The sequence below is a fragment of the Nuphar pumila genome, chromosome 9 (assembly GCF_984573655.1).
Source record: "Nuphar pumila chromosome 9, dmNupPumi1.hap1.1, whole genome shotgun sequence".
Classification (NCBI taxonomy): domain Eukaryota; kingdom Viridiplantae; phylum Streptophyta; class Magnoliopsida; order Nymphaeales; family Nymphaeaceae; genus Nuphar; species Nuphar pumila.
In genome coordinates, this window is record NC_143257.1 from 7,139,099 (window position 1) to 7,150,992 (window position 11,894).

Here is an 11,894-nt window from a genome sequence, read left to right on the forward strand (position 1 = left end):
AGATCCGATCCGAATTTCATGACTTGTTTTATTAATGTCCCAGTAGGGCTGCTCATTTGAATATTTGATTGCTAGAACAGTCCTGTTTGGACACTGCTGGCTAGGAGCAGAGGTGTCTTGAACAAATAAACTTTTTTGTCCCAAGCATTTCTCTCCCTTTTTTTCTTAGTTTTGTCTTAGGTGTTCTGGATACTACTATTCGAAAGAGGAGGGATGGAAAGACGTGGGACACCTAAAAAAGTCTTTTGCTGGATGTCTTGTTTTAGATGTTCAGTCCATTCGACGTTTGTGGCGGGACATGGAGAACAGACAGCAGCGACCCGCGGACACTGCTGTCCATGCAATCAAAAGCACCCAGCCCAAAACCGATTACCACAGAGTCAAGTCTGTTTATGCTCCTGTGTTCGATTCCCATTGAGATTATACATGTGACTAGTTCAGTAAGCATGCCTTTCATAAGCTATGTTGCTATATCAAATTTAATATGTAGACTGACACTGTTTAACCTGTACTTAGACAGGTTCTGTGTCATTAAGAGAAAGGAAAAAAAAGATCAAATAAATCCTACTTCATTGGTAAAATGGGTTGGTTCATTGCGGGTCTAGGTCACACCAAAGTCCAACAAGTTAAAACTAAAATGGGGCTCATTACCAATAAGCTAAAAATAAATAAATAGTACCCATGCAAAAACATGATTATTTAAATCACCAAAATTTTGGTGTTATTCTTTACATGTTTTGTCTAACAAACCGCAGATATTAAAAAAATGATGGTTGCTATTAGCTAGTAAGCTACAGTCGATATGACCAATTCTTCTGTCTCCGTATATATATATAGTGGAAGGACAGGAGGAGGGAGAAGAAGAGAGAGCTTTGCTCTAATTTTCCTCTGAATCTGCGCGAGGTAATTCCTTAATAAGACGATCCAGGGCCTCCCGGATCGCTAAGAAAGACTGATCCTTTTCTTTTCCTTCTTCGTTTATAGGTGGGTAGGTCGAGGTTTTTCTTGTTCTCTCTTCTTTCCTCTCTCTCTGCCTCTGTGTCAGAGTGCATTTCTAGCGCCGAAAAATGTGCTGATCGACGAAGTGGTGAGGGAGTAGAGAGAAGTTTGGAGGGAGAGGAATAAGGAGGCGATCGATCGCTTGGAGGCCATGGCCATGGTGGAGAATGGGGGTGTCGGTTTGGGGATGAACGCCGGATCATCGTCGGCGGGCCGGAATTTTGGGGAGGAGGTCCCGGCGAACAGGTTCGATACGGCTGCTTCGGAGTCGTCGTTGCCGGTGAACGATAGCGAGCAGGCGAAGGTTAAGCATTTCCCCAATTTGGGCCAGCAAGGGCATGGACAACTGCATAATGGGGACCTCAGGTTGAAGGTGCAGCAGAGGCCGTCGCCCCAGGCCTCCCTGCCGCAGGCGCTCGGCAACCTTAAGCCTCCGCCGGCGAAGGCGGAGGTTGTGCCGAAGAATGGGATGCAGGGGTTGCACAACGGGGCGCTCGTGGCTGGACATCAGCATCGATCTAATGGTCTCGAGTTGCACGAGAATGGCGAGGTTGGTGGTGGTGATGGGTCTAAGCGGGATATGAGGGAGCTTGAGGATCTTCTGTCGAAGCTCAATCCGATGGCGGAGGAGTTTGTGCCAGGGTCGGGCGTCCCCTTCACGAACAATCTTGTGTTGCAAAACAATAACGGCGGAAATGGAAACCACAGATGGGTGGGGGAAGAGAACCGATTTGATTCCTTTAATTGTTTAAAAAAAAGAAAAGGGTGTGATTTTTGGGCATTCTTTTGAGATTTTTTTGTGACTAATACTTGCTTCAAAAATGTTCAGAAGAAGAGTAATTATAATCAAGGGAAGCGGCGGATGAACAGTCGGACGAGTATGGCTCAGAGGGAAGAAATTATTCGGAGAACGGTATACGTTTCTGATATTGATCAGCAGGTAATTCCGCGCCGGCTTGATTGATGCTCTTGAAAACTTATTTTTTTATTTGATTTTATTTCTTTTTGTGCCTTTAGCAAAATGGCTACCGGTATTTGTTCATTTACCTATTCTGGTGTTTATAGTTTTATCTCGTCTCTGTAGGATATTTGTGTAAGCTTCCACTGTTATTCATCCGTTTCATCTTGTGGGCTTGCCTTTTATTTATAGTTTCTGTAATCCACCACATACATCTATAACAGTAACAATAGTGGTGTTGAACGATAAAATAGAAATGATTGTGAAATCATCTTTGGTGTGAGTTGTGATATGAGTGATCACCTTCTTTGTCCAGTGCTTACTGATCGTACTTATCTCTTCTTGGTGTTCTCTTAGCTTCTATTTTATTTGCGTCGTTGGGCATATTTAGTTAAAGAAATAGGTATTTGCGTTTGTTTTTATGAATATGCCGAGCCCTCATGACAGTCTTCGTTCTTGATGTTTGTCTAGGTGACGGAGGAGCAGCTTGCAGCTCTCTTTTGCCATTGTGGACATGTGAGGCTTATGCAATCGATTTTTTTTTTATATTACTTGCATTTTGGTCATTGTTTCCTAGTTTCGAAAAGTGCATGGTGGTATTCCCTTTTCCCTTGAAAGCTAACCATCTTTTCACTGAAGGTCGTTGACTGTCGCGTATGTGGTGATCCAAATTCGGTTCTTCGTTTTGCTTTTATAGAGTTTTTTGATGAAGGTAAAAAATTGACTGGACATAAGGTGCATTTTACTTTATCATCATGGTTGGACTTATTCTGATTCAGATGCTTCCGTTTTCCTTTTCCCCTCATGGATTGATGGGATTTCAGAAGGTGCAAGGGCTGCTTTAAGCCTTGCTGGTACTGTGCTTGGATACTACCCAGTGAGAGTTCTTCCCTCAAAAACGGCAATTGCACCTGTTAATCCATCTTTTTTGCCAAGGGTGAGAGGACTTTTTCTTGTCCAGTGTTTAGTCTGTAAAACTAATTATATTTTGTTCATCTTCTACTTTACACCATAGTTGGCAAACTGGTGACTCGTGTTCTGATCACCCAACCCTTGACTCGCGAGTCAGCGGGTTGACTCGCGAGTCAGCGGGTTGACTCGGTGACTCGGACGAGTTAGGGCTCTATATTTTATACTGTAAGCACATGATTAACACATGGAAATAACTAAACTTCAAGCTGTAATATGTCACCATATAAGCTACAAAAACATATAACCATACATGATCATTAACATTTTTCATTGAACATGATTAGATTCTTCATAACAAGTGCCTTTGTATAAGAATTGTGCATTAAAATCATAAAATGCACAATAAAAAGGTTATAGTAAACATTAGGATCAGTAACCTGAATCGGTAACCCGTTTGGGGTTCGATCTGAGTTGACTCGGGCGATTCCCGAGTCGACTCCTTGGGTTTGCCAACTATGCTTTACACTGTTAAAATCATCTGGATTACCTTGTTAGTTTCTGATATCTAACCATCATATTTTTGTGCAGACTGAAGATGAACGTGAGATGTGTGCAAGGACTATTTATTGTACAAATATTGATAAAAAGGTGAAGTTGGAACATATCATCACATTGTTGTTTCATCTATGAAGTTGCAAACTCTTGCTAATTCCTTGTTTACTGTTATAGGTTTCACAAGCAGATGTTAAACTTTTTTTTGAGACACTATGTGGAGAGGTTAGAGCTTGTTGGTTTCATGAGAGCCTTAAAGTTTTGCTCTTAGTTGATGTATTTGATTTACAAAGAAACTAAAACTGATATCCTACGGTTAGGTTTATCGGCTGAGACTGTTGGGAGATTACCAGCATTCAACACGTATTGCTTTTGTTGAGTTTGTGCTGGTAAGTGTTAATTGTTTGCTGTTGTGCTTTTCCTTGATTGATCTCACATAATGTTGATCTGATGATGATCTTCATTTAATGATATTATTCTTAACTTGTTGATCCTTAAACTAGGTTTTGTTTCACATAAAACAATACTTATCCAGAAAAGCCACCTTGCAATTGCACAATACTATATACCATTGTTTGTTTAAGAAATTGCAGCTAAAACTTATATTATACAATTGTAGTCTATGTTACAGAGACAAATCATGTCTGATTCTACTTCGTGCCAAAGTGACCTAGCCAAATCTTTTTTTTTTTTTAAAATATTCTTGAGTGCTTCTATGCCTGCACAAGTGTGCATGTGTGCGTGCTTGCATGTAAACTAAGTAAACCATATGCACAAAGTTACATGAAATATGTTCATGGAAAACTTACTGATATTTTATGTTCAATGTGGGCAATAAAGCCATTTGGTCTTTTCAACCACTAATAATGCATAAACACTTATATGTGTAAAGCTCCTTCTTGAGCCTGGATTGCAACGGTGACCACTACGTGGTATTTCTTGACATTACAAAGCTTTTAAATTTCTGCCTTTCTTTTCTAATCACTATGTTGAAAAAGGTTGCTTAATTTTTCATTTTGGTTGATTACTCATCTTCATGTGGTCCATATTAAAGATAAAATTGTTAAAGTTATGGAAAAACTTTATTGTTGTTACAACTTACAAGTGATGATGATAGTTTGCATTAGACAAAACAGGGAACTCGTCCATGGCTATGAGGCCTATAATTTTTATGTAGATTCTCGATTTTCGCACATGAACTAGAAGTTACAGGATTAGTTTGATCCAAGACTTGAGCCTATAGTGTGTGTAGGCCAACTCTTCCTAAGTTGTTGTTAATGGAGTGTTTTTTACCTTTTTCTAAGGAGCAAGAAAGAAGAGCTACTAGTCGGTAAGGCTACTGCCTAGCTCATCAAGTCGTTGCGCTCGGGCCTCTCTTGACTCTCTCTTCCCCTTTATTTTGATAGCTATTATTAAGTCAAAGTAGACACGCGTATCAAAACATTGACTCAGCAACCACTTTCCTTAATGCACAACCGCTACTTTCCATAATGAAGGGGTTCAGAAGCTATGTCACAGGGACTCGGCCAACTGGATGCCGCACCCGGTGCGATCAACCTAACTCCGGGTGCGGTCAACGCACCTAAGGTCATTTATGTCCAACTTTTGGACTTTATCTATATATATATTTGCCGCACCCCCCACCCCCGCACCCAAGTTTTTTGAAAGTGCCGCACCCCCGCACCCGCACCCATGTGACATAGTTCTGAAGTCATTTTCAGGCAATAAGATACACAAAATAGTTGATCCATTTTTTCCTTCCTCTATAAAAAATGCTTGGAAATGGGTTCACGGTGGAGCACTATTGTTCATGACTAGAGAGACTAAATCTTAGCGGAACTAGCACTTGTGGCGAATGTAGGTGCTGGGGTCCTTCAAACCAACCAAGTGATGTTTTAGAGTTTTCTTTTGACAACTTTGTAATGGTGATTATCATCACTTTTTCATATTTATCTCATGGCAGCTTGCTTTATTTTAACATTAAAAGAAGCATAAGTAGATGATTTGCTTGGAAGCATGAGAAGTGATCTATTGGATGGTTGATAAGATGAACCTGTAGAAAGGAATGAGTCTTCTATGTAGATGGTGGCAAAGATTTTCTTGGTTTTAGTGCACACTTTTGGTAGCTTGTTATGTCTGTATTGGCTCTATGAGTGATGGCATGTTTATGGATTCATTGAAGGCTGATTTTGATGTATCTTTGGGAGCTAGTAGTTCTTATGCCCTAGGTTGTGGTGAGCGATTTAGTTAACTAGATACTTTTCCCGCTGATTCTTATGTGCGGTTTGTTAGCTCTCCAAAAGAGGTCCTTGTAGAAGCTTCACAAGACTTAGGCTATCTTCAGTATTATTCTGCTCAAGTTTGGTAATTTCTGTGCTTCACTTTGCTGTAGGTTCCCTTTTTTTTTGTGCTTTTTCTCTTTTGCATAGGTGAGGATGTATTCCTGTGAGAATGTTTTGAGTGCAGTTGGAGTAAAGTTTGTTTTGAATACAGCTGCAGTGGAATTTCTGTTGCGCACCTACTCCTGCCATCTAAGATTTCTTTGATTGTATTGTCAAATGTGGAAGGTCTGTGTTTCCTAAACCTGTTCATTTTTTTCATTGTTGGTTTCCAACCTAGATAGGTGGTAGTAATCCTAATTCCTAGGAACTCCCAACAAAAAGGGATCCTTGTCTATGCCAGTTTTCTCAACCTTTCCTGTTACCTGCCTCGGTGAGGCTCATATCCCTTGTTGACCTTTTTTGTCATCCATTCATTGGCTCCACCCCCGTGCCCCAGTCACGACTCTCACCTAATCCTTGTGAATCTCTGTGTCATTACTCGTCGACCTCTTTTCATCTGTATCCGCCCTATCAGTTCATCTTTCCATTTTTGGTAGCATTCTGGGTACATTGACCTCAAATTGCTTTAACAAGGTAACTGAACATGGGACCTCTGGTTGTCCCAATGTAACACCTGGTTATTGGCCTGCTTTACATTCACCTAATTTCATATCATGATACTTCTGAACTGTTAAGACATGTGAACTCTAAACAGCATCAATTGGCATTTAGTACCCATCAGCTACAAATATCACAAGCCATAGAGAACCAGTGCACGTCATCCTCCTCCTCATAGCATACCTCAGGAAGAATAGTAAATATTTTTCTCAAGATTAGTTATGATCGTCATTGAGCATTTACCTTCATCTACATCATTATCAGTTCCAAAGGCAAAATCATCACTGGCCTTCACTTTCTATTACAATATTGAGAAAAAGACAAAGTTTAATGATAATGTGACAACTTCAGGTAATTTTATATTAGCAAAAAGGGAAAACAATTGATACAAGGTGAAAGAAAGAAAGCAGGCAAAGTGACAGGAACTAAAATATCATGTTGTTTTGTTTTAATTTTGCATTTTGATTTTAACAAATATTCTCATCTTATCACTTGTATTTCTCTTATTAATTTTTTTGTAGATATTTTGTGCTTATCATGTTAGCGTGTTGAAAGATGCTCCACTTCCTTTTGCTAACAAATGTGATAGCATGTAGCCCTTTGTTTTGAGGGGTATAAATGATTTCTTGAATCAAGTACAATGCAAATATCATATATAGAATCATTCTGAATGAGCTTTGTCCTCTGGCGAGTGGAGCAGAATCAGAAAGCCTCATTTTTCCATATGATCAAAGTTCCAACTAATCTTAGCTATAACTCTATTCCTCGAGGAATGTTGCTTTGCCCATTCTGCTTGTGATTTTTCATGTAAACACTTATTCAAAGAAAAAGTTTAAATAGTTGGATATGGTAGTCTGGCCTTCATGTTAATTGTCCAGAATCTGTTTTTGCATCACCATAAAAATTGAATTTTTTATCTATTATGACCTTAGTATTGACGTTTCCTTCAAAGCTATTGATGCTTATGGAACCTAAAAATTTGTATCCTCTCCCATGGGAATGGTTCAGATGGTGACATGTGGCTTCCAGATGCTTATCAACTTCAAAGTTGCCTTGAACTTTTCTTTCTTCTTCTATCCTTATTCTATTTAAGTTTGACCAATGCAGCTACTTTGCATTTTCTATGGTATTATTTTCCATATCAAGCTACCTTTACTAGCGTCTTAGTGGAGTCAGCAGAGGATTTTTTTTTATTTCTTCACTTCTATTTTAATCAGACTATGGAGTCCACAAAGAAATACCCTTGGAACATGTCTTGAATGCACAACTTCTAGGAACGGGATATGAATTTGTTCTATTTTTGGTTATCTTCCATATCACCATCTTCATGTGCTTGTGTTATCTTATAGAACTGTACTTGGGCTTAGCATGTCTAGATTGTTTTATTGGGAAGCTGATTTGCTAGTATACTACCAGTTCGAGCTACTGAAAGTTTGAGACTCTGAATTACGAATAATGAATTTTGGTTATATTTCTGAGGCTTGAGCTCCTGCAAGTGTTTCCTTTTCTCTGATGGCCTCTTTTCTTCCATGTTGAGGCCAGTATTCGCCTTTATGTTTGTCTTGATAGTTGTTTCTACCTTATGAACAGATGAACTGACAAACTTATGTTACTGGACTCCGTTTTAGTTCCTTAATCCCCATACTTTAGTTGAGATCCATTTTAGGCCTCTATGTTCTGCATGCTTCTTGAACTTGATCCCACCATACAGGTGCATGAACTCAGAAACTCCATATCAGTGTCCCTGTGTGTTATTCTTGAAATAACATTATGAAAGTCTATTTGATTCCCCTTTGTCGCACACAGGAATAACTTAATCTGACCATGTGGGCACCTGTTTTCACAAGTCTTAATTTACCAGGATGTTTCTTCTTATTTCTACATCAAACTCTTTGTTTCAGGTTTAGAAGAATCATGTGCTCAGAAACTTATATTTCCATACTCCATGTTAACTCTGATATTCATATCCGTGTTGTTCTTGAAGCAACATGTTGTGCAAATCTACCTGTTTCCTTTTTGTTGTACACAGGCATCACTTGATCGCACCATGCAGCATATGTTTTCACAAGTTGGAATTTGCCAGGATGTTTCATTTCCTAACATATACATCCACCTCTTTGCTTCAAATTTAGAAGAATCATCCTGACATGACTGTTGTCATTGTTGACGTGGTTATCATTATCATGCCTTGTCCCACCTAGGATGTAGTTGTCGTGAATTAGTTCTCTTTGGATGTTTCATGTTTTTGTTTCACGTCTTCCTGACATACCTGGAACGCAGCAAGTGTAAAAGTTGAAAAGCAAAATAAACTTGTCCAGAAGCATTTTGTTCATGATTTTATTTCTTCCCTTGACTGCCATGAATGTGTTATGGTCAATCCTCCAAGACAAAGAAATTAAACAATCTTTGGCATCTGCCAGTATTTCAAAAAGTGATGCATCCAGCAATTTTGCAAATAATGGGACTCCATTGTGATGAAATGGGTTCATGAGAGCTTGGTTAATTTCTTGCACTTGCTAATTTCAGCTATTGGGGAAGCTTTTCTTATCTTTTGAATGAGACCTGCTAACACTTGTTGAATGTTGACAAAGTCTTGTATCTGGAAAAGCTATGAATATCTGTTTGATTTATCAGTTAGTCATAAAGCCCGTTTTTTCTATAGTTGAAGGATTATTTGTTAATTGAAATTTTGGGAGACTAATGGCTTGTGGGGTTTTCTCTTGCAGGCAGAAAGTGCTATCAATGCATTGAACTGTAGCGGTGCCGTCTTGGGCTCCTTGCCTATAAGGTATTAACTACGACTAGGTAAAGGTGGGCAATGGGCCTGGTGGTGCCTAGTCTGCCATGGGCCGGGCGGTGCCCAGACGCCATGGCCGGGCTTGGGGCTATAAATTAGGCCCAAGCTTAGCCTGAACCGGGCCAACACGGGCTGGGCTGCAGGTATATATATAACATAACATAAAGTAAATATATTATATATATATTTTATAAAGGGGTTCAGTGTAGTGGGATGAGACCTAGGCCGCTAGGCAGATGGTCTTGGTTCAAATCCCATGAGCGTCACCCATTGCGCAAACCGAAGCATGGTGACTCCCTGGGGGCAAGGGTTAAGCCCATGGAGTTTTACGCTGCCAGGACAGCGACCGTAATTATGAACGTCCAAGCTAGCTCGACTAGGTCTCTGATCCTGAGGGTGATATATATATATACCCACAGGCCTAACGGTGAGCTGTGGGCTGGGTTTTTTCTCAATGGGTCGCTGCCTGAACCGGGTTTTTGGCCCTGCCCACCAATTGACAGGCCGGGCCCGTTGCCCACCCCTATAAATAGGTCAACCAAATGATTCTATCCTATCTATCTAATCCTCACTAATTTTCTCAATATTAAAAAATTCTGTGCAGGGTGAGCCCGTCCAAGACGCCAGTGAGGCCTCGTTCTCCTCGTCCTCCCATGCATTAAAAAGCAGATAATTCGTAGGTGGCAGAAAATGTTAACGTAATCTAATTATTCCATCTGGTCTAGCTGTATGTCAGTTCTCTCCACATAATGGATTTGCTTCGTTAGTTTGTTATGTCCTGGGGGTGAACTTCTCTTGCTAGCATGTAGAGTTTGGTTGGAACTTCGAGAATTTGCAGTTTATCTCTCGGTAAACTTTGAGGTGTACTGTTGCAGATGCTCCAAAGATTCTCTGGATTTTATCTTTCAATCACTAATTGTATGTCATTGACTGAAGGGATTACACAAGTACATTCTTGAAAGTTTTTAAGTAGACTTCATGTTACTAAGGCACATCTTCATGTAAGATTAATAGTTACTGCAAACTCAATTCATATGGCTAAATTGGAAGCCATATCAGGATGAGTAGGCAAGGTATGTATAACCAGGTACTTGTAACGTTCCGGGCATTCCATGTTAATCTCCGTGTGCCGTAAGAAAATACTGCTGTTTTCTGGTTTTGCTATCTGCATTTTTCTGAAGGATTACAACACCTCGAAATCTTCACACATGAAATTACAGGCCAACTGTGGTAATTTGGGAGGGCTGCTGTTTCTGAAGGATCCCGGTGGGCATCGGTTGCAAGATTGGTCACCGCATTGTTAAAGATGTGCTGCATTGATTGCTTGAATAGATGATGTGTCTGAAGTATTTTTGTGGGGTTCCTTTCACTCAAAATTAACTTTCTGAGCTGCTTTTCTGTCTTTTTATGGGATATTGGGTTGTGTTGATGGCTGCTGTTAGGCGCATGCAGATTGGTGGTCCCCTTTTTCTTTTTTCTTTTTTTCAATATGCAAGCTGGTGAATATCTCCATGGGATTCCAACACGTTATTTTTATGAGTGTGACCTAACTAGCCCGCTATCTCATACGATCCTATGTACTGTTTTCTTTTTCAGTAGTAAGACTTGCATCATGTGGGCAGTCTGAACAAAATTTTGAGTCGTGACTGAGGTTGATCCACATTGGTCAATGGGTCTGCTCCTATTTAGATGGGGATTTCGTTTTTTATTTTCAGTTCACACAAACTTTGGATCTTGGGTTAAATGCACTTGATGGGTAAGTCAGGCTCTGGCCAGTTAACAGCCCTCCTGGTCCTTTGCAGGCAGCCACACCACCGGTAGCTGGCTCTTGATGCTTTGATTTTAACTAGGTACATGTTATGTGAGTAATCAGGCCCACTTTAGATGTTCTCTCTTTCAAGTGATAGCTGACCCATTTAAGATCAAGTCTTTGGTGCAATGGTTATTTGTGTAACTTTGTTTTTAAGATACAATTGAATTTTTGCCTAATTGGGTTTGGTCATCATCTTGCACCGAGTGAGATGAATCACCTTGAATCGCCTCTTGACTAAGTTACGTAGATCCTAAAACTCAACTTAAGCTAGACTTTAGGTTAAGCAAAGCCTTAACTAACTCGAGGTATAAATTTACTAGAGAGAACATGAAGAGGACTATGGACTAGAGAGCATAGGTTTTGGCTCAAACTGGCAATAAAGAGCATGCAGGTACAATTGACCATAATGACACCAATTGTTATCCGAAGAGAGGTTATGGGTTGAGCTATGTCCAAGGGTAAAAATGACAGTCAATGGGTCAGAAATGTCTCTGTCGCAATCAAAGTTGTTCAAAAGAGGGGTGCAGTCAAAGGTCAACATGGATGGACAATTTTGAAACATTGGAGCATTGAAGAGGCCATGTAGGAATATTTGAGCAAGTTAAGGGTGGCCCCAATGTTTGAGTTGACTAGGTCTAGATAAAAACAAAATGGTCAAAGCTCATTAAATGGATTGTTCAAAAGGTAAATAAGGTCAATTTTGGTCTTAGGGATAAAATTGTCTCAAGCACAAAAAAGAATGATCAAGGCCCAAGAATGATCATGATCAAACCAAACCAAATCAAACTCAACTGAAGCCTAAACCTGAACCCAAATTCATTTCCAAAGTCCATTGTCCAAAGTATAAAGTTTAAAATTCAATTGACATGCTCTAATGAGCCTTGCCTGTAAATACAACTCTACACTAATTATACCTAAGTGAAA

The 11,894-nt window shown here is 39.8% G+C and overlaps 1 protein-coding gene across 1 annotated transcript; it reads left to right on the forward strand.

Moving 5' to 3' along the window:
• The first annotated feature begins 846 nt into the window (after positions 1-846).
• Positions 847-10,297, forward strand: LOC149828344 (polyadenylate-binding protein-interacting protein 12-like). Its single transcript, XM_090017533.1, has 10 exons — positions 847-1,711; positions 1,829-1,939; positions 2,429-2,473; positions 2,597-2,669; positions 2,782-2,894; positions 3,458-3,517; positions 3,599-3,646; positions 3,742-3,810; positions 9,087-9,148; positions 9,762-10,297. The coding sequence occupies exons 1-10, from the start codon at positions 1,151-1,153 to the stop codon at positions 9,817-9,819; spliced, it is 1,200 nt and encodes a 399-aa protein (XP_089873659.1). The 5' UTR covers positions 847-1,150; the 3' UTR covers positions 9,820-10,297.
• Positions 10,298-11,894: the final 1,597 nt, after the last annotated feature.